At 33.2% G+C, this 21,413-nt stretch overlaps 2 protein-coding genes across 2 annotated transcripts; one reads left to right on the plus strand and one right to left on the minus strand.

Annotated features, from left to right (window-relative positions):
- The first annotated feature begins 6,607 nt into the window (after positions 1-6,607).
- Positions 6,608-11,875, plus strand: LOC132645083 (uncharacterized). The gene is made up of 5 exons (XM_060361858.1): positions 6,608-7,046; positions 7,417-7,971; positions 9,025-9,384; positions 9,467-9,558; positions 10,787-11,875. Exons 1-5 carry the CDS (start codon positions 6,948-6,950, stop codon positions 11,568-11,570), a joined length of 1,890 nt encoding a protein of 629 aa, XP_060217841.1. The 5' UTR covers positions 6,608-6,947; the 3' UTR covers positions 11,571-11,875.
- Positions 11,876-11,965: 90 nt separating this feature from the next.
- Positions 11,966-20,013, minus strand: LOC132644273 (protein SOSEKI 1). The gene is made up of 7 exons (XM_060360860.1): positions 19,822-20,013; positions 19,246-19,388; positions 19,053-19,122; positions 16,607-16,725; positions 13,851-14,433; positions 13,210-13,314; positions 11,966-12,329 (listed from the first exon to the last, which is right to left on the minus strand). Exons 2-7 carry the CDS (start codon positions 19,379-19,381, stop codon positions 12,161-12,163), a joined length of 1,182 nt encoding a protein of 393 aa, XP_060216843.1. The 5' UTR covers positions 19,382-19,388; positions 19,822-20,013; the 3' UTR covers positions 11,966-12,160.
- Between the last annotated feature and the right edge of the window lie 1,400 nt (positions 20,014-21,413).

Below are 21,413 nucleotides of genomic sequence, written 5' to 3' on the forward strand. Positions count from 1 at the left end.
ACAGTATATAAAATTTATCATTCTTGTATAGAAAGTGTATATAAACTGTATCATTCTTGTACAGAAAGTGTATATATAATTCCAGCATATGTATATAAACTGTATTATTCTTGTATAGAAAGTGTATCATACGTATAAAAAATGTATCATACATATACAATAGTGATACATATTCTATACAATATTAATTATATCCCAAAACATGTATAATATGTGTATAATAAATGTATAATCAACGTATACTTATAAATTATACACATATTATACTTGTTTTGGGATATTTCTTGAAGGCTCAATCAACGTATAAATATATACATACTATACATGTTTTGAGATATTTCTTGAAAGCTCAATCACAGTATAAGTATACACATACTATACATGTTTTGAAATATTTTTCGAAGGCTCAATATGAATTTTGACCTTTAGTGGTGACTTTTTGATCTTTAGTTTGACATATTTAGGCTAGGTAACTTATAAAAGATTCTAAGAAAATTTATACTAGTAATTTTTTTGGGTATATTAAAGAGGAGGTATAATTCATTTGAAGGAGATTCGTGTTTTACTTTGACATATTTAGGCTAGGAAACTTATAAAAGATTCTAAGAAATTTTTTTGATCTTTAGTTCCCACTAAAAAGTCTGATTTTTCTGTAGCAAGCCTTTAGTGGCGACTCTTTTTATCTTTTGTGGCGACAAGTCTGTTTTTTTTTTTTTTTTTTTTTAAATGTGTTTAAGCTGCTGGGCTGGCTAGCTCGTGAGATTACTTTGGGCCGAAAGGCTAGTTCGCGGTATTAGGCCCAAACGTGGGCTGAACCATTTTTTTGCGCGGATTGCCCTTCTTTTGGGGTGGTCTTTAAATTTTGCCCTTCAAATTTGTGGTCTTTATATTTTGCCCCTCATATTTGTGGTCTTTAAGTTTTGCCCTTTGCTTGGAAAGGTGGGCGAATACATGAAGTTCTGGGTTCGAACCCCCGCTCAGGCATAAAATAAAAAAAAAAATCGCCAGGCAGGACTGGGGGAGTGTATGCCGGATCCAGCATACAATCTTTAAGGAAAAGCTAAAGTTATGCCGGATCCGGCATAACTAAAAGTCTGCCGCATAAGGCAGAATTTTTCCTAAGACATAGTTTAGTTATACCTTATGGGGCAGAATTTTAGTTAAGGCATAACAAAATTATGCCCCATAAGGCAAGGACTTTTCTTAAGGCATAGACTTTGCCTTTAAGTTATGCCTTAAGGAAAAGTTCCACCTTATGGGCATAATTTTAGTTATGTCTTTGGGGCACACTTTTTAGTTAAGGCATAACTAAAAGTTTACCTTGAAAAGTAAAATATATATATATGCTTCAAGGCAAAGTGTGCCGGAGGGGGCAGACTTTTAGTTAAACACAACTAAAAGTCTGCCCCCTCCAGCAGACTTCTAGTTAAACACAACTAAAATTCTGCCCCCTCCGGCAGACTTCTAGTTAAACACAACTAAAAGTCTGCCGGAGGGGGCATAGCAAACTTTAAACTTTGCCTTAGAAGGCAAACTTTTAGTTATGCCTTAAGGAAAACTTACGTCTTATGGGGTATACTCTTAGTTATGTTTTATGGGGCACACTTTTAGTTAAGGCATTACTAAAAGTTTACCTTGAAAAGTTAAAAAAAAAAAACGTATATATGCTTCAAGGCAAAGTCTGCCCCTTTCGGCAGACTTTTAGTTAAACATGACTAAAAGTCTGCCGGAGGGGGCATAGCGAAATTTAAATTCTGCTTTGTAATTTTTTTTTAAATTTTTGACTGAGCGAAAATTCAAACCCGAAACCTATAAATTTTAGCCGAAGGACAAAATTTAAAGATTACAAATATAACGGGCAAAATTTAAATACCACCCAAAAAAAAGACAGTTCGCTGAACGTGGAATTACTTTGGACCGAAAGGCCACTGTGTGTCCTTTTCCCTATAAAAATCTGTTGCAATCCAAAACTTCCTGGTATCAATAACTGATGTCAGGTTACGACAATTGAAGAGTCACTTTCTTGACTTGGGTCTATGGTACTCTTTCAGAAGCTTTGATGCATATCGTATCATGAGTATCATTTATTGAAGTACCTCTTTGTCCTTTAGTTTGGTTTTGTATTGAAGTACCTCTTTGTCCTTTAGTTTGGTTTTGTTCTCTCATGATTCTTTGCCAAAATGTTAGTATCAGTTTCGAGTGCAAATTAAAGGGTTTATAGGAAGAAATAAAAAATTTAGTATACATGTCCTTTTTTTTTCATTGTTTGATTATTGAGAATTAGTTTGACCAACTTTTATAACTTGACGAAACATAATTTTTTTTAATCTTTTGACATAAAATCTAGGATGCGAAAACTATTACAAGCATCAAAATTGTCTCGCATTGGAAGTGCAAAATGTACGCCTAAGGGGTCATTTAGTTGGAAAACAAGTTATCCCCCATATTATAATGACAGGATTATATACTAATGTTTAGTGCATATACTTTTATTTGGTAAGGTACATTGAATTGAAAAATGAGAATCACGTAGTATAATATAAACATATGGCTGGTTTAAGCTAGACAAGTTGAGATAAACTGTTATTTTCAACTTTAACCTTGAGTTTGAGAAAATAGTCAAATGAGCCCCCAACGTTTGATCGAAATCTCAACTACACACCAAATCTTTGCGAGGTTCCTATAACCCCCTGATCATTTTAAAAATGAAATATATTCACCCTTAAAATGTCAATCCCAGCTATGTGTTGGAGAGTGAAGTGCACACGCCTACACCTATATCATTGATAAAAAACAAAATTTTAAAATATTTTTCTTATTCTTTTCCATATCTTCTTTTACTTTATATATATATATATGAGAGAAATGTTTGTCTGTTTCATTCCGGCCAGCGTGCCACCTCTGGCCACCAATGCCATTTCAGCCCCAAGGAGTACTTATTTTTTTATTACACAAAAAAAAGGCAAGATCATATTTTAATAATTGTTTTTTACATTTTCCTCTCTCATTTTGGCTTTCTTTAATAAGTTCCGGTCCTCCCTTCTTTGTTGGCACTGTTGACGGGCTACCATGCCGGAGCTCCGGCGAACTCCATCTCCCTATTCCTTCTTCTCCCACCTCCGTTTTCACCCTCTTCCCCTCCCCTCCCCTCCGTTCGCCACTGTGCTCGAAAAACGGCCATGGCCGACTGAAACTAGTGAGAAGCGACGAGCAAACGAAGCAAAGTACAATAAGATCTAACACTGAACTTAAAACCACAAGAACCAGACCCATTATGAAAGAATTTCAACACATTCAATGGTTTCAAAACTAAATGAATTTCCAGGAAAATAGCATCAAATTGATGTGGAGTCAAATGGGCAAGCAAATCTTTAATCTTTGATGAATCTAATGGTGGGTTTGATAGAACTGAAGTAACCCATTTTTGCAAATTCAAATCAAATACCTCTTTTGGTGGGGTGATTTGATTTGAAGAAGAAGTATAACTGACACAAGTTAAAGGGCGTTTGATATGTGTAAAAATAGGTATGGCTGGATTTATGGTCCTTTAACAAATAATGGAATTATCATTCATCAACTAAAAATCCTAATTGAATTATTCACATAATAGCTATGACATCACAGAAGAATGAATCAGAGGGCATCGCTCCGATGTCTATCTATGGCGATGAGGAAGATGACGAAATGTAAGAAAAGAAAAGAAAAAATATGTCAGTTTAAATTAATGGATTAAAGAGATAATTAATTTAATCTAATAATTATACAGGTGCGAATTAAAAAATGACACGTGTATAAATTAATCAGTTTCAAACTTGTCTTTTGCCTTCACTCTCTTTGAGAGAGTGAAATACACTTTCTTTGCCACCTCAGCATTTAGGGAGCAATATATTTCACTTTTAAAATGACCAGGGGGTCATAGGACCCTTGCAAAGGTTTAGTGTGTAGTTGAGATTTCGGTCAAACGTTGGGGGCTCATTTGACTATTTTCTCCCTTGAGTTTCATAAAACTATGGGAGAAGAGCATTGAGAAGAGCAAATGTATCGTTTTGTTGTTTCATCCCGGGATGTTATTCCACATTAAATGTGATATAAAAATAATACGGTAACTATGGTATAAACAATCTCGAAATTGCTAATTCTGAGGAAAAAAATACTAAACATGTGATAATTAAAAAAATCTTACTTCAAACAACTTTTTCATACTTTTTACAATATTTTTTCATGTCTTTTATACTGCTTTGAACTGCTTGTCCTTGTGGCGAGGATTTGCCGGAAACAGCCTCCCTACTTCCCTAGGGATAAGGTCTGCGTACACTCTACTCTCCCCAGGCCTAGTATATGGGATTTCATTATGTTGTTGTTACTTAATCCCACCTTTTGCACAACCAGAACCAAACACATGAACAAAATATTACTTACTATAATTCCATCTATCTATATTTTCCCCTCGGAGGCTGTATTGCAATCTCTCTCTTCACGAAGCATTCTAATCTCCCTCACCCTGTCCAATTCATAAAGCACATGCATGACCCCATAAGTATATACTACTATTCTAATGTACCGTTGTCTAAGCAGTAATCTAATGTACCGTTACGTTTGTTGTTGTTGACTACATTATAATTGGAATTATCATCTGAACACACATCCAAATATTATTCACTTCACACAAATAAACAAATTCCAGACAACCGACAATGACCAAACTAATTTAAAAATAATGAGAAGTTTGAGAGAAATCTAGATAGATAGAGCTCGAGATCTAGAGAGAGGAATTATTCTAGATTTGCTTTTGCTCTTTAAAAACACATCAATGATTAAGAGCTTCTTTAAATCAAGAGGAATTGTTCTTATATGGCCCTTAACAAAATAAAGAACATCTACCCATTTAAGCTTTATTTGGTAAACTAAGAGGGAGACTGCCCATTGCTAACATTAAAAAGAATAGCTTGATATGGGCTTACACTGAAGATTAATTCGATCTAGTGTTCAACAAAATAATTAAATAACGAACAACTCAACATAAACTTTTAGCCTTTTACCTATTGAGAAGGGATTCCCTTCTGCCATGAAAAGAGAACAAGTTTCAGTTACATGAAAGGAGATTTTCTTCTCGAAATTTTTCTTTTTAAGAATAAAAAAGATTTGTGCCAAATATAGATGTCAAAAAGAAGAAAAATCCTTGGACACATAATGAATCCTATTTCTGCATTCCTAACCTAATTTGATAAATTCGAATTTTTTCTTTTAAGAATCAAAAAGACTTGTGCCAAATAATAGATGTCAAAAAGAAGAAAAGTCCTTGGACACATAATGAATCTTGAAGTACTATTTTTGCATTCGTGACCAAATTCGCCTACATTAAAATTACTCGTTAATGGTTAATCAAATTTGATAAATTCGACCTCGGAAACAAGAAGTTCTGGTCTAGGAGGGATAATATCAACCACTTGACGTCCCTCAGACGCGCATCTGCTATAGTTATCGTATGATTCTGCTTACTATACATGCTGTTGTCGCCTCGTAAACTGTATTATTACTTTTGCTGCCGTCAGGATAAATCTGACCCCTTCTCCTGTCCCGCCTACGTATATAGGATATTTTAAGAAGTAACCATCCTTCTTAGTAGTAGGGTGTGGCGAAGGAATAAAGAAGATTACTTCACTATATTTTTTACCAAGGACAGAGCCTATAACAAAACTATTTTTTGTTGGGGCGATAGCTCTGAAAAGAAAAAAATTGCCAATAGACTAATCCACAAATAAGAATGAATCTCGGTGAGCTCTTTAATTAGAAATAAGGATAATTAATAAGGTTCTATATGTATATACATGCTGATTTTAATTTGTATTTAGGGTTATGAATTAATTATTGTGGGCCTAGCCTTGTGATATATATACATGATGTTCTTTTAATCTTTTCAAAGAGGCGGCAACATATTCTTACTTTTAGATATGAGAGCTTCTGTGCTGCCCATCAAACGGACAACTTGGTTATTACAGGGTGCGAGCTTCTTGTCCAACCGATAGATAGCCCTGTTAAGTCCTATATCGGTGGGTGGAAGACAAATCTGTACTCTTATATGATTTTGGATTTTTTTTTTCTTAAGCTAATTTTTGGAGTTGAATGCCTAAGGTCTATAATTGAAGTCTTGTTTCATCCTTTTGATCCCCCATCATATATTATTCACGCACCAAATGTCTAAAGGTGTAAGCACCAAATTTGTAACCAACGACCCCTAATTGTACCAATATTGAATAGCTTGACTTGTACCTTTTCTTCGCGCGTGCTAATGCATTTTTCAATTGAAAAAGGAGAAAACTTACTAAAAGTAAAGCAATCCTAAGTGCACTTAGAAGGACACATGATGTTCTAAAAATCAAATGGTCGGATTAAAAATAAAGATTAAAATAATTTTTCAAAAAATTACGTACTAAAGTGTTTTCTAAAGTTTCTCCTAAAATGATTTCCAACAAATTGTCCAAACATTTAGGAAGAAAATTATCTGATTTAAGAATTTAGTGGACCCCACAACTATGTATACCAAGTTGGGTGTGTGTCACGTAGGAGCATTAGATTAGCCACACAACCTTTTTAGTTGAATCTTGTCTTCTTCTAGCTTCCTCCTTTACGGAGATGTACTCTACTCTGTTATCTGCGCCCATTTCCTTCTCTTTCTTCTTTCTTCTGTACCATTTCTGCAACTCTGTCACCTATTAACCACATCCCCCATTCGACACGTGTCCCTTTACCGTTTTTGAGATTCGATTAAACTCACTCTTCCCCATACCCCAACTCACTTCTCTCAAATCTTGCAGGGTCTCTTCCCATTTGTTACCAAGTTTCCCCATTTTGCCCTTTGCCTTCTTGGCCATGTTTGGTTATCTTTCTTTGTACTATGTGTTACAGTTTTTAAACTTCCTTCAACTTGTTCCTCATTGAAAATAATAATGGCGTCTCTCACGCCTGGTATTTTACTTAAACTCTTGCAACATCTCGATGATAAAGACACTAAAGTCGCTGGTGAACATCGCTCTGCTCTTCTTCAGGCATGTTTAAAAATATTCTTTTAATAACAATGCCGGTAAAATAAAAGTATATTACTTAGTAATTTTCTTCTGATTTGAATCTTGGTCTTTCATGATTTCAGCCACCGCTAGGTGCATTTATTTACTTATTAATCTAAGACGTTGTTATGGATTCAGGCTTTTTATTTTTATTTTTATTCTTACTATTTTGCTGTCCTTTTTTTTTTTTTGAGACGAGGGTGTATCCGAAACAGCCTCTCTACCTATACAGGTAGGGTAAGGTCTGCTTACATCCTAACCTCCCTAGACCCCATTTGTGGGATTACATTACTTATGTTGTTGTTTTTGTTATGGAGTTCTTTTTAATCTTTTAAGTTATGGGGGTTTTCAGGTGATTAGTATAGTTCCATCACTTGATGATGATCCATGGAAAAGCAGGGGATTTTATCTAAGGGTATCAGATTCTCAGCATTCAGCTTACGTTTCTGTATCTGAACAAGATGTTGATTTGATACTCAGTGACAACATTCAACTCGGTCAGTTCATTCACGTGACCCGGCTCGACTCCGGTTCACCTGTTCCGGTTCTTCGTGGTGTCAAACCGGTTCCCAAGAGGCGACCATGTGTTGGTGATCCTAAAGATTTGATTTCAAGTGATTTTCTCACTGCCAGGACCCGACCCGACCCGAAAAGGGGGAAGAAGAATGGTGAAGTGAAACGGGTCGAGACAGGTCGACCCAAAGTGAACAGAGTGGTGGTGGTGAGCGAGGAGGTGAAATCAAGAAGACAGTCTATTGGAAATGGGAAAGTGGATGGGTTAGAGATGAGGAGATTGAGTTTGGATTCGGTTAGAAGAGGATGGGATCGGAGCCCCGGTGAGAAAAATAGGTCTGGAGCAGCTACACCTAGGTCCAAATACAAAAGCGGGTTATCGGGTTCGGATCCTGTAAGTTATACTCTCTCTATTTTAAAATAAGTGGTGTTTTTACTTTTTAGTTTTGTTTCAAAATAAGTAGTGCTTCACGTAATCAGGAAGCATGAACTGTTTCTTCCGATTTTACCCTCACTTAACACTACTTATTTTGAAATGGAGGGAGTACCCCACTTGTCAGTTATTGATGGACTTTTGGAAGAATGTGACTTTCGTTTAATTTTTAGGCTTGACAAAGTTGTAAAGTTTGGTGCTTTAATGTTGTTAGCAACTGCAACTTTTGTTCTGTTTATTCATTGCCATTACTCTGCTCTGTTTGTTAGGAGTCTTTTTTGTTTTTATCTTTTTAGGTCAATGTGCTAATTCAATTATTAAACCTAGGGCAAAAATGGTCAGACAATAATGCACTAGGTTAATTTCAATGTCCTTGTCTTTTTTCTTAGTTTGGTTCCTCAAAGAGATCACGCTAAGTTCATATTTCGGTTTAACTTTTTGTTCCTATATTTGGATTAAAGTTAAACCCTAAAATGTAGGTTCTTTCTGTTACATAATGGATGGATTTGATACTGGATCAATCCGCTCACGCTAGGAGTCTGTTTTTTTTTTTTTTTTTTGGTCAATGTGCTGATTCAATTATTAAACCTAGGGCAAAAATGGTTAGACAATAATGTACTAGGTTAATTTCAATGTCCTTGTCTTGGTTTGGTTCTTCAAAGAGATCACACTAAGTTCATAGTTAGATTAAACTTTTTGTTCCTATATTTGGATTAAAGTTAAACCCTACAAATGTTGGTTTTTTCTATTCCATAATGGATGGATGGACTGGATACTGGATCAAACTGTTCATGCTAAATCCAAATATTGTAACACTGTTGTAGCTCAAAGCAACCTGGCTATTTCGTCTTCATGGAAATGCTATGAACTGTATCCTTGTAGTTATATGGCTTGCTTATTCACGAATAATGTTATTGGTTAGTCATATAATATTGACCAAGTCTTTTGAAAAAAAAAAAATCATGCCTATGTTATGCTGATTGTGTTTGAATTGGATGAGTTGATATTTTGCAGATTCCTTCTGTGAAGAAGCCTTCTTTAGACAAAGTTTCAACACCAAGGCTTTCAACTGCAAGCATTTCACCGCTTACTAGTAAGAATAATATTGTCTCACCAAGATCAGTTGGCAAGCCCACCAGAAAAGATCTAGAGCTTATTGTCTCACCAAGATCAGTTGGCAAGCCCACTAGAAAAGATCTAGACCTTATTGCCTCACCAAGAACAGTTAGCAAGCCCACTAGAAAAGATCTAGAGCTTTCGCAAGATGAGACTCTTCCGTGCAATCTGACAAAGGTGGCCCTCAGTTTTAAAAATTGGTCCGACTCAAGGATTTCATGGAGTTCACTTCCATCAACAGTTCGTGATCTTGGCAAGGTAAGTGAAGAATGAATGTTTTAGTTTTCTATGATAGCGGTATGCTTGTCTATCAAATTGTTAATTATTATTATCTTTTCAGGAAGTTACAAGTTATAGGAATGTAGCATTTCTGTCTGCTATGCATGCATTAGAAGAAGCTGCTGCTTCAGAAGGTGTCATCCAATGCATGAGGTAATGGTTCATTTTTTATTTTGATGCCTCTACTTCGCTTGTTATTTTACCAGTACTTGACTTGAAACTACTGAAATATAAGCGCCTTTGAATATTTGAAACACATATTCTGTTGGTTGAGAGGTTGACCATGTGAAGAGGAGAGACACAGATGCCCTGCCCCAGTGTGGAGGTGTGAGAGGTTGGCCATGGATGGTTTCAGACGAGGTAGGGGTAGGCCGAAGAAGTATTGGGGAGAAGTAATTAGACACGACATGGCGCAATTACAGCTTACCGAGGACATGACCTTAGATAGGAGGGTTTGGAGGACCCAAATTAGGGTAGAAGGCTAGTAGATAGTCTCGTTTTCCGTTCTTATTAGTAGTCGTATTAGCGCAATATAATTTTTTGTGTTCAGATTTCTGCTATTATCTGTTATTTCCTGTGCTTTGATTATCCTGTGTTATCTGTGTCGCTTGCATTATTTCATTTCGTTTCGCTTTGAATCTCTTAACCTTATCTGACTTTTTTTTATGCTTTTATTGAGCCGAGGGTCTTTCGGAAAGAGCCGTCCTACCTTGGTAGGAGTAAGGTCTGCGTACACTCTACCCTCCCCAGACCCCACGATGTGGGATTTCACTGGGTTGTTGTTGTTGTATTCTGTTGGTGTGTATTTATAAATAAATTCTGTGTAACCTCTTGTCCGAGTAGTTCTAGAATACTGCTATGTGGGCCAATCTTGATTAGATTAGTTTTATTTTAATTCACTACATTGACCTCCACCCGATTGTTCATCCTACAATGTTATCTTGCATTAGGTTCATAGTTTATATATTGGTACATTGACCTCCACCCGAGTTGGTGTATTCCTTTCTTTAGAAGTGTCCCATTTGGCTTGTGCCATGCCCTTACATGCGCCTAACCTACACATCACTTGTGATTACTAGATATATTTTATCTTTATCTATTAGTTGGAAATAAAGTGTTATCCTTTCCAATGTATAAGGAGGAATGGTTGAATTAGATCACCTTTTTTTATGTTATATTCACTTGCGTCTTTCTTGATTGCCTAATTGTGTATCAACTCATTTCTTTGAATGTCTAGTAGGTCCACCTTCTTCTGTTTCCATCTCTAGTATTCTGCTTGCCTGTTCACAACTCTATGTTACATAAACAGAACCTTTATGCATTGACTTATTTGAATTTGATATATTGATGAACTGATTTGTTATTATCTCGCTGTCTATAGTATGTTTGCAGAACTATGTGAATCGTCGAAGAATGTACCTGCCGGACAACTGGTTGAGCAATTTTTGAACCTTCATCAAAACATGCAGAAAGCTGCGGACGTTACAAAATCATTGGTGTCGAGAACTCATGAAGCAAAAGGCAATGACAAGTTGTGTCTGCAGAATCGCTTTCCAGAAATTTGCCATAATCTTACAAATAAGAATGCAGCCTCTTGGATTCAAGCTGCAATTGATTCCGAACTTTCCAATTTCTGTTTGTTCATAAAGGAAGGCAAGAAGGGAGATTTGGATAATGAGAAATCTCATTACATTATACTAGAGAACAATCCAACGATTAGTGAAGCAGAGAACCAACCGCCTAAAAACAAGCAAAGCCCTAAAAATAATGGGCCATCTGGTCCTGATTCTACTGGACGAAGATCAGTATCTCAAGCGAAGCAGCATTTACCAGCCACAAAAAGAACAAATATTGGAAGGGAAGAATGGTCCAAAGGGAGTGGGCTGAAGCAGGCTGCAAATTTAGCAGAAAAGTTGCTTTCTTCATCTCGTGCATGGTTCTTGAACTTCTTAGAAGATTCGTTGAGCAAGGGATTTGGGCTGAATACCGCGGAAGCAAATTCTGAAATCACAAGTCTTCTTGGTCAACTCAAAAGAGTCAATCAGTGGTTGGATGACATGGTTAAGTTGGGAAACAGAGTAGATGAGAGGGTAGAAGGATTAAAAAAGAAGTTATATAGGTTTTTGCTTGATCATGTTGACTCCTCCATCCTTGGAGGTAAGTAATCAGCAATGGTCCTAACCCTTGACTAATAACAGCCTGGAAATCTGGTTGTAGTTTACTGATGCAATTAGATTAGGTAGTTTACTGATGCAATAACACCGTTCTGTCTCATCTTTCTGACTGCTGTAGCATTAACATAGCAGAGGATCTAAGAAGTATAGAGAGTAGATGTCGCTAGTTGATCGGTATTCAAATGTATAGAAGAAGTTAGCTTTATTGCTTCTTCAAACTGTGGAAGAAAACTTAAATTCGAGATTCTCAACATCCTAAAGTTAGAAATTTCCGTTTGTCTTTTTGTTTAATCTTGATTCTGTTGATCTTTGGCTTGACTAAACTCGGATTTGCACCGGGTAGTTTTAAGCTTTTGCAGTGTCTATACTTGAGACTAAGATGCAAAATCGGACTTATAATTACTGAACAAGTAAAGAAGACTTTACTTCTAAATTCTTGAATTGCTTAGGCTTTTGCCTATGGACCTTCTTGCTCAAATTTACATGGAAGGCTTGTCCAAGTTCTAAAGAAAAACCATAATCTAAATCCAAAAGAAGTTGGAAAAAAAAATTGTAATTGAAAAAAATAAGAAAGGTGGCATTTAATGAGTCAAACAGTTTCCAGAAACAGAATCCACTTTTGATGCATCTTTGGATGTCTTCTCAGGAGCAGAGTTAACAGAATTAGCACCCTTTGCCAGAGCTTTCATCCCTTTGCAGGATTTCATGTGGGAATGAAGTTTTTCTGGCTTGAATGGCTTCCCACATTGCCTGCCAAACAGTAATAAATTAATACTATGCTGATATATTCTTCCATTTTTGTCTCTTTTAATACATACAAGAAGAAAAAGATAAAAACACATAAGGGGTTATTTTTGGGGCCAAGTGGATTGATAATTGGCTGATGCCGACCTGAAAAGGTCAAAAGTAAAACTAAAAAAAGATGCATCTTTGACTATAGATTACCATTTTGGTTGATTTGGCACTATATTAAATTGACCAACGCTGCACTAAAGAAAGATCTAAAACTTGCTCTATATTAGGCTCTTAACCAGAGTTGTTAACATTTTTTCTTTTGACTGACTTGGTTTGGGGGTCTTGGATTATAAATTAGCTTTATCTTTTTAACTCTTTGTAAGTAGTGATAGTTAGATGGAAGAAGTCTGCAACATCACTCCAATTCTAGACACATGTAATATCACAAAGACAACGAGTTTTACAGGCAAGAACTAAACAATTTAACTAAAATATTACTCCGGCCCTTAATATTAATCGTTTTGGTAAATTGAACTTGTTTCAAACTTTTTGATGTTTTAGAAAAACGATAAGCATATAACACTACACATTTTCTTAATTCAACCTTACTGCTCTACTTAGTGGAATTTTTATAAGTGTATTGTTTAAGAAAGAGATAAATGTCTTTCAGGATGGACTTAAAAGAGTAGGTCATAAGGTAGCATGACAATAAGTGGAAGACAGGAGGTAAAAGGAAAAAAAAAAAAAAAAAAAACTACTCGAAACATGACATTCTCTTCAAGTCCCTATGTACGTTTCATTTTAATGGCACTCAAACTTCAAAATTTTGACTATGATTTTGGAGAATGTAATAAGGAATATTTTAATAGTATGTAGTTGGTGTGAAGGAACTTACGAGCAGTTGGGTCCATTGATTGGCTTATAATTAGCAGAAACTGATCTCCGACTGCCAAATTCACTTTTGTTCTTTGAAAAACTAAATGCCCCATCACAGCTTTTCCTGCAATCAATTTTAAACACAAATTAATCCATATTCGCATTAAAATAATTAACAAAATTCACAAAAATAATGACATTAATTGAAAAACAAACATTCAAATCTGTGCTTGGTTAGGAAGAAAGTATTATGTACGTCAAGAAATATGACGCTTATATAAAAGATCAGAATATCATTATTGTTCATATACTATCTATCCCCTTTTAACTGGAGTTATGTTGCTTGGACTCTCCAAAAATCCTACTACACTTGTAATGTACTTTTGGAGGATCCACCATGCAGCCGTCAACATTTTTAAGAGTTTGAACAACTTAGAACGAGATTAAAAACATCAGTTATAATCCTTTCAGATTTAAAATATATACTATTTCTTTCTCATAATCTCTATAGTGTATGTATGGGATATATGCATACATTTTCTTTCTATAAAAATTCAATAAAGCGATGAGAAAACATGTTTTCCCACACTTAACTAAAATGAACCTTATTATACCATAGGAAATTAAAATATGAGGCAACAAAGTAAATGCAAAAATTACCTTCCATTAGTTTGTTGATTCCAAGCCGTACCAAAAATCCTTTGAGACCCTCCAAGTTTATCTGATTTACAAATCTCTGAAGAAAAACTCACTGTTTTTTCACCAGAAGCGGTTAAAGAAGTCTTATTTTTTCTCAATGGAACAAGTCCAGAGTCATTTGTATCCACAGCTCCACAAGTTATCAAATTCCTGAAAATACTTGAAGCTCCATTTGAATAGCTTCTACTCTTGTTCAATTTTGGGTTTTTCGACGTTTTTTGGGAACTCTGAGTACTATTTTTTTCTCCATTTTCTTTAACATGATCATCTGTTTTCTTCTTGGTTTTCATTGAGCCAAAAGAGGCAGAGGAAGTAGAAGAATTTGATGAAAAAGAAGAAGAATTGTTCTCAAAGTTGTTAACTTTTTCTTCTTCTTGGATTTTTGGTGAATCTGTGGTGACTGTTGAAGTTGGAGATTCTTCTTCAATCTCTGAAGGGATTTTCTTTGATGAATCCATTGAAGGATCTTGATTATGATCTTGATCTGGTTTTGTTTGTTCCTTTTGCATGGTTGTTATTACTCCTTTTTCACCACATGAAGCATCTGCAAAATTTTAATATTTGCACATTTATAAAGGGAAGTTCACTTAATACTTTCTTGTTTTCTTGAATAGATGGGAACTTTTTATCTAGAGATCTTAAGATTGATTTGAATATAGATTGATTGATGATCTATTCACTAAATCTATGGATTTTACCTTTTTGGAAGTGATTGTAATAAGTAATTATTGATATTGATTATTGAATGTCCTTTCCAACACTAAAAAGGAACTAAATTTATGCAAAAACGGGGAAATTTCATTTAATGAGAAGAGGTGGTAAAAATGTTAGTAGTACTAGGGGTTATTTCTATACAAATATTTCCTTTTTTCTGAAGCTGTCACTTCCTTTGAAAACCGGGGAACTGATAACATAGAGTTATTTTGATCCTCAGCAGTTCTCATTTAACCAAAGCAATACAAGCATAAAAATATTTGTACTACCATGATCCCCCTCTAAATTTAAATTCAATTGTGAATTATGCATTTCACTATTTTGACCCTTGGAAAGATTAAGATGCCCAAGTCCATATTTTGGTCCAAAAGCCTACTTAAAGATCATAAGGAAAAATGTTCATCATTTAAGCAATGATAATATATACTAGTTTCGCGAGGCAAGTGCTAAGCCCGGACCCAAACTCTTAACATTTGAACTTTCATTGTTAATGAAATTATTTACTTCAATTTAGATGCAAAGCGGAGATTTGGAGTTTATGTGTTTTGACTTCTAATTTTTTAAGTTATTCAATACTAAATTATTAATCTATAGACAAAGACAAAGTTTGTGACCCTAAGCTACCTGATTCAATCGATACTGTCGCCGACACTCTAGCTTCGCCTTGCTTCTAACTCATTGTGCGCTAAACTTAAACTCATTTAGCGCTAAACTTAAACTCATTTAATATTTTAGTAATGTATTTTATTATCACCCGTATTAATAAAACTCATGTTTTCATCTTCTAGAATCATCTAACACGACAAAAAAAATAAATCATTAACTTCAAATATATACTGCAATAAATATAACCTTAATTTAGAATCTTTACACAAATTAACCTAGTGATCCTACAAGAATATTAGAAAATAATAATTAAAGTACATTAGTAAAGTAAAATATTTTAAAACTATATTTGAAAATAATTTTAGGATAAAAAGCATATATGAGCTCATTAAAGAAGCAAAATATTGGATGTTTTAAGGATAATAAAGGCGTTGTAATACTTAATAAACGCTTCAGTTGTAAAAGAAAATTTGGCTCCAAAGTCACCCTAATTTTACCTAAACGTATAAGGACAAATAATATATTCTCTCCGTCTCAAAATATGACGGCAATTTGACTAATTTCGAAGCTAAATTAAGTGGATTAATTCAATATTTTAAAATTAAAATTTAGATATTCGAAAAATATATGGAAAATACTATAAATTGCAATTCTCCTATCAATATAGTGAAAAGATTCTTAAAATATTTGTTAAAATTTATGTAATTTGACTCCCCAAGTGAAGCATAACAAAAACAAATATTTTGAAATAAAGGAGTAAAAACTAATGTAATAAGGAGAAAAAAACATTCACAAAAAGTTACTATTATATTGACCAATTACAAAGGCCCAAGGTGGAATAAAGAATGATGGTAAAAGTGAGAATAGGTTGGGAAAAGAAATAGCAACACCAATCATAAAGGGCCCAGTGGATTGTCTTTAGGAAATAAATGAGGGCAAAAATGAGAACAAGGAAAAGAACAAAAGCCACTTGTAAAGTTTCATAGGATCAAAGTTCAAAGTTCAAAGTTCAAAATTCAATGTGAGGACTACAAAATTTTTTGATTTCCTCTTATATATAGTTATAATATGTAAAAAGATGTTACATTGTCTAATTTGTGATAGTGAATTAGTTACTATTTTTATTAGATTACCAACTGATGCTTGTAATAGATAATTATTTATAATTATTTTATAAGTAATTTGATTATATAATAATTGGCTTTGTATTAAAAAGAATGGGAAAATTGGAGGGTTAATTTCACCAATGGTAACTAAACTAGTTTTATAATATTACAAATAGTTAGGTGAGTGATTTTACTATTAAAAAAATAATCGGCACTTTGGTATTACAAGGTCTAAGTTTAGTGACAATTGGTGAGATTAACCGGAAAATTGAAAGTGAAAATGTTCCTTGCCTTTAATAGGGGTGATGGATGAAACTTCGGATCCTTTAAGGACGTATTCATTGTCCGAAATTGGAGTGATGAGATCTTCATCCAGCAAGTCTTGCCATACATATCCAGTCTTGTATTTCCTGCATCACAATTTTGACTTCGTCAATTTTCTATTCTAGGAAACAAATCTTAACTTCCAAATCATATATCTCCAGCACAATTAATTGAGATATTGATCTTGAGGTGTGATATGATTGATTCTCGTGACTCCCACTAGAGGATCAGAGCATTAAATGTTACTTGTAAAATGCGATTTGTACCTTGATTCTGATTTTAATTGACAAGATTCAAAAATTCGAACACACTATATCCATTCATTCTAAACTCTTAATTCATATGTAGACAATTTTTACTGGATAGTCTAGTGCATTATGTACTGCGATTTATTTAAAAACCAAGAACTCTTATCGATCGAATCGCTTGATACCTCAATGTCGACTTATCACTTCCGTAATTTTTAGGAGGCATCCGTCACAAATAAACTACCAGTATATCAAGAACATGGCCTTCCCAACTCAAATTCTTAATGTGTATACCAAGTCACTATAAGTTATCATAATCGAGTGATAGTTAAATCATAAAAAAAAGAAGTATATATGAATAAGACATATTTTATATTATCGGCTTAGCGAACAAATATTGTAAATTTTTACATTAGTGCACCACCAGATAATAGTCATTTAAGAATTAACCCATAATACATTTCAAAACTAACTCTGTTTCCTAAATTATATATATATATATATATATATATATATATATATATATATATATGAATAAGACATATTATGTTATATTATCGGCTTAGCGAACAAATATTGTAAATTTTTACATTAGTGCACCACCAGATAATAGTCATTTAAGAATTAACCCATAATACATTTCAAAACTAACTCTGTTTCCTAAATTATATATATATATATATATGAATAAGACATATTATGTTATATTATCGGCTTAGCGAACAAATATTGTAAATTTTTACATTAGTGCACCACCAGATAATAGTCATTTAAGAATTAACCCATAATACATTTCAAAACTAACTCTGTTTCCTAAATTATATATATATAATAATAATAATAAATCATAGTTAAATCATAAAATATATATATATATATATATATATATATATATATATATATATATATATATATATATATATATATATATGAATAAGACATATTATGTTATAGGCTTAATACCTAGATGGACCCTTAAACTTGGCATGTTTTGTAAGATAGGCATATAAACTTATAAGGTGACCAGATAGACACTTAAACTTACTCAAAGTGTATTTTTCAAGTTTTTCAGTTGTTTTGAAAACAAAAACTATATTTTTCAAACACTCACAATTTTCATGGCCAAACAAGCCCTAAATATATCACAATTTTTTTTTTTTTAAAATGCAAAAATAAGGCAAACGCATATACATGAGACTATAAATGTGCACTTAAACCAATAAATACTCGCTAATCGCAATTTTGCAGCTTTCAATTAACTCAGATTTTTTTTTTACACTTGAATAATTAAAAAACAATAACTTTAACCAATAAAAATCCTTAAAAAAAGAAATTTCAAATTAAGAAATTTCTAAGTTCAGTATTTCAAGTGTAAAAGAAATTTCAAATTAAGAAAATTGTAAAGCCGAGAAGAAAATCCTTAAAAAAAAGAAATTTCTTAATTTGAAATTTCTTTTTTTAAGGATTTTTATTGGTTAAAGTTATTGTTTTTTAATTATTCAAGTGTAAAAAAAAAACCGAGTTAATTGAAAACTGCAAAATTGCGATTAGCGAGTATTTATTGGTTTAAGTGCACATTTATAGTCTCATGTATATGCGTTTGCCTTATTTTTGCATTTTAAAAAAAATATTTTGTGATATATTTAGGGCTTGTTTGGCCATGAAAATTGTGAGTGTTTGAAAAATATAGTTTTTGTTTTCAAAACAACTGAAAAACTTGAAAAATACACTTTGAGTAAGTTTAAGTGTCTATCTGGTCACCTTATAAGTTTATATACCTATCTTACAAAACATGCCAAGTTTAAGGGTCCATCTGGGTATTAAGCCTATATTATATTATCGGCTTAGCGAACAAATATTGTAAATTTTTACATTAGTGCACCACCAGATAATAGTCATTTAAGAATTAACCCATAATTCATTTCAAAACTAACTCGGTTTCCTAAATTTTTTCTTTTAACAATGACTTCAGAGTAAAACACCTTTTAAGTATGAACTAAAGAGAAACAAAGCCTGTAGGATATTCATCCATATTCATATATTGACAGAAGAACACTAAGTTTAAGTTTAAGTTTATTTTTTATTCTTTTTTTGAAGAACTCTAATTTTTAAGCTAACAACTCAACTTGCAAGAAATTTCATGAAATTATAAGAACTTGCACTACCTCTTGTATGACCAAGCAAAAGATTCAGGCATGTCTTTTCCTCGCAATTCTCCCAACCATCTCTTGACATCTATAATTATCCAATCATTTAAAAAGTTAAGCCCCATTAATCAAACCACGTATGAATCAAAACCCTTTTCACAATTTTGAAAAATGAAAATGGGAAAAATAAAAATTAGATTAAAGAAGGAACCTCGAAGACGAATGCCATTTCTAGAAAAATGATGAACTCTGATGAGATGAGGATGTTCAATACGACCTTTTCTACTCAGAAAATATATGATGTGAAGTCTTCTCACTTCTGTACCTCCATGAGTTTGTCCCTCCATTAATCTTCTGCTAATAAATTTTACGTACAACCACCAAAGTTAATTAAACAAACAAAATTTAAAACAAACTTCTTCTTTCTAGGCATGCTATATTATAATATTAAGAATTGCAAGAAAGTAATACTAGTAAATAATTAAAGATCAAGAATATGGGACAAATCTCTGTCTATATGCCGGCCTGCTCTAGCAAAAGATTATAAAAAAAAAAAAGCCAAAAAGGGAATAACGAATTCATCGTGCTTTTAACCAAGAACTTTAACTAATAAGTAATAAAATAACATTAATTTAAAGAAACATGTTTGTAAGTATATGTAAATATGTGCAGTGCAGGCCTAGTAACGTAGTTCAAATTATTTAAAGTATTGTACATGGAAAGTTATTGAAATGATAAAAATTCTTACACACTAATCAAAATGAGCATCATTGGATTTGAAGATTACCTTAATACTTTGTTTCTTTTGAAAGAAAGAATGAGAAAGAGTGGGGTGTTATTTTGATGATGCTCTGATCAAGAAAAAATGAGGGGTTTGAGAGTGGTGGCGGTGGGGTAAGAGGAGGTGAAGAAATAGATCTATAGCTTCTAAACCATATAGAAGTAGAAAAATTAGGTGTTCCAAGAAAGTTTTATCTGATTTCCCGCGATATGCTCAACTTATACAAGGAAATGAATATATATATATATATATATATATATACACACACACAAAACATATATAAGTGTTCTTGTTGGTTAGGGGGTGGGGGTTAAGGTTTGCAGCTTTTGACCATCTTTTTGTTCTACCTAGAGAAGCTTTTTTTATCCATAATTTTGCAATGATCTGCATGAGTACTAATAATATTATATATCAAGTTTTGGTTAACAAACTTTTTTTCTGGTTTAATATTTAATTCCATATCATCCACCCTAAAGGCCAAGAAGAACTTTTTTTTTTTAATGATTTCCGACCTAAGATAGGATTTGTGTACAAAGTATATTTGTTTCCTATTAAAACTTTTTGTGTTGATTTTTTAGAAGGAAATATGTACAAGAGATGAGCTAAATAGAAGTAAAAACATGGTCAAAACAATATCCATTTATGTTCTATTATATTATATATCCTTTTAGCAAGGATTTTTCTTATATTGCCTTTGTGTAACAGTTATTATAAATAGACGATGCCTATAAGTTAAAAAAAACAAATTGTTTTGACCATGTATTTTGGGGTTTAATTTGATGTGGTTTCATTTTCAACCCCGTATTTTAGGGCTACGAGAATTTAATATTTTATTTTTGCTTTTATGTGGTTCCAAAACTAAACTGAATCGAATATTCTAGTCATTTGATTAAAATTATCAACAAATTAACTTTAACTACACCTAACTTTAATCTAAAACAAGAAATAAACAATTTTAGAGGACGTACATAGAACTATATAGAAATCATAATTAATAACTGATGGAGATAGAACAATATAGAAATCATAATTAATAACTGATGGAGCCATTACCAGCCATTTGTAAGATTGCTATACAAGTATGTGTAAAGATAAAATCATACGCAGTTCGTTATAATGAATAAGATAGAGGAGAGGGGGCGCGGGAGGGGGGGGGGGGGGGGGACAGGAGGGGAGAAACCTAAATAGACCGAATGATTTTTATAATTTGAGTTAGAAAAAAAAAATCATTTCTTACGTAAAATAGTAAGGGTTGGGTGTAGGGATCTAGTAGCTCAGTTGGTTGACTACCTGAGCTCTCACCTTATTAGTGAGGGTTCGAATCCCTACATTATAATTTCCTCTCCTATTTCCCTTACCCCTCCCCCATTAGAAAAAAAAAAGTAAGGGTTGGTAACCTAATTGACTTTCTTCTTAATGATGTGTAACAATATTTCCTTGTATTTCTAGCTACATTTTTAATTTCTTTTCTTTAAATTATCTTGTAACTTATGAAATGATAAATGATTTATTCGTCGCCATTCTTTTCTCATAGGTTGTTAATTGTTTGTTAAATTTGTTATGATCTTAAAGTCAACAAGAACTAATAAGTGAGAGAG

The sequence above is a fragment of the Lycium barbarum genome, chromosome 6, assembly GCF_019175385.1.
Source record: "Lycium barbarum isolate Lr01 chromosome 6, ASM1917538v2, whole genome shotgun sequence".
Lineage (NCBI taxonomy): Eukaryota > Viridiplantae > Streptophyta > Magnoliopsida > Solanales > Solanaceae > Lycium > Lycium barbarum.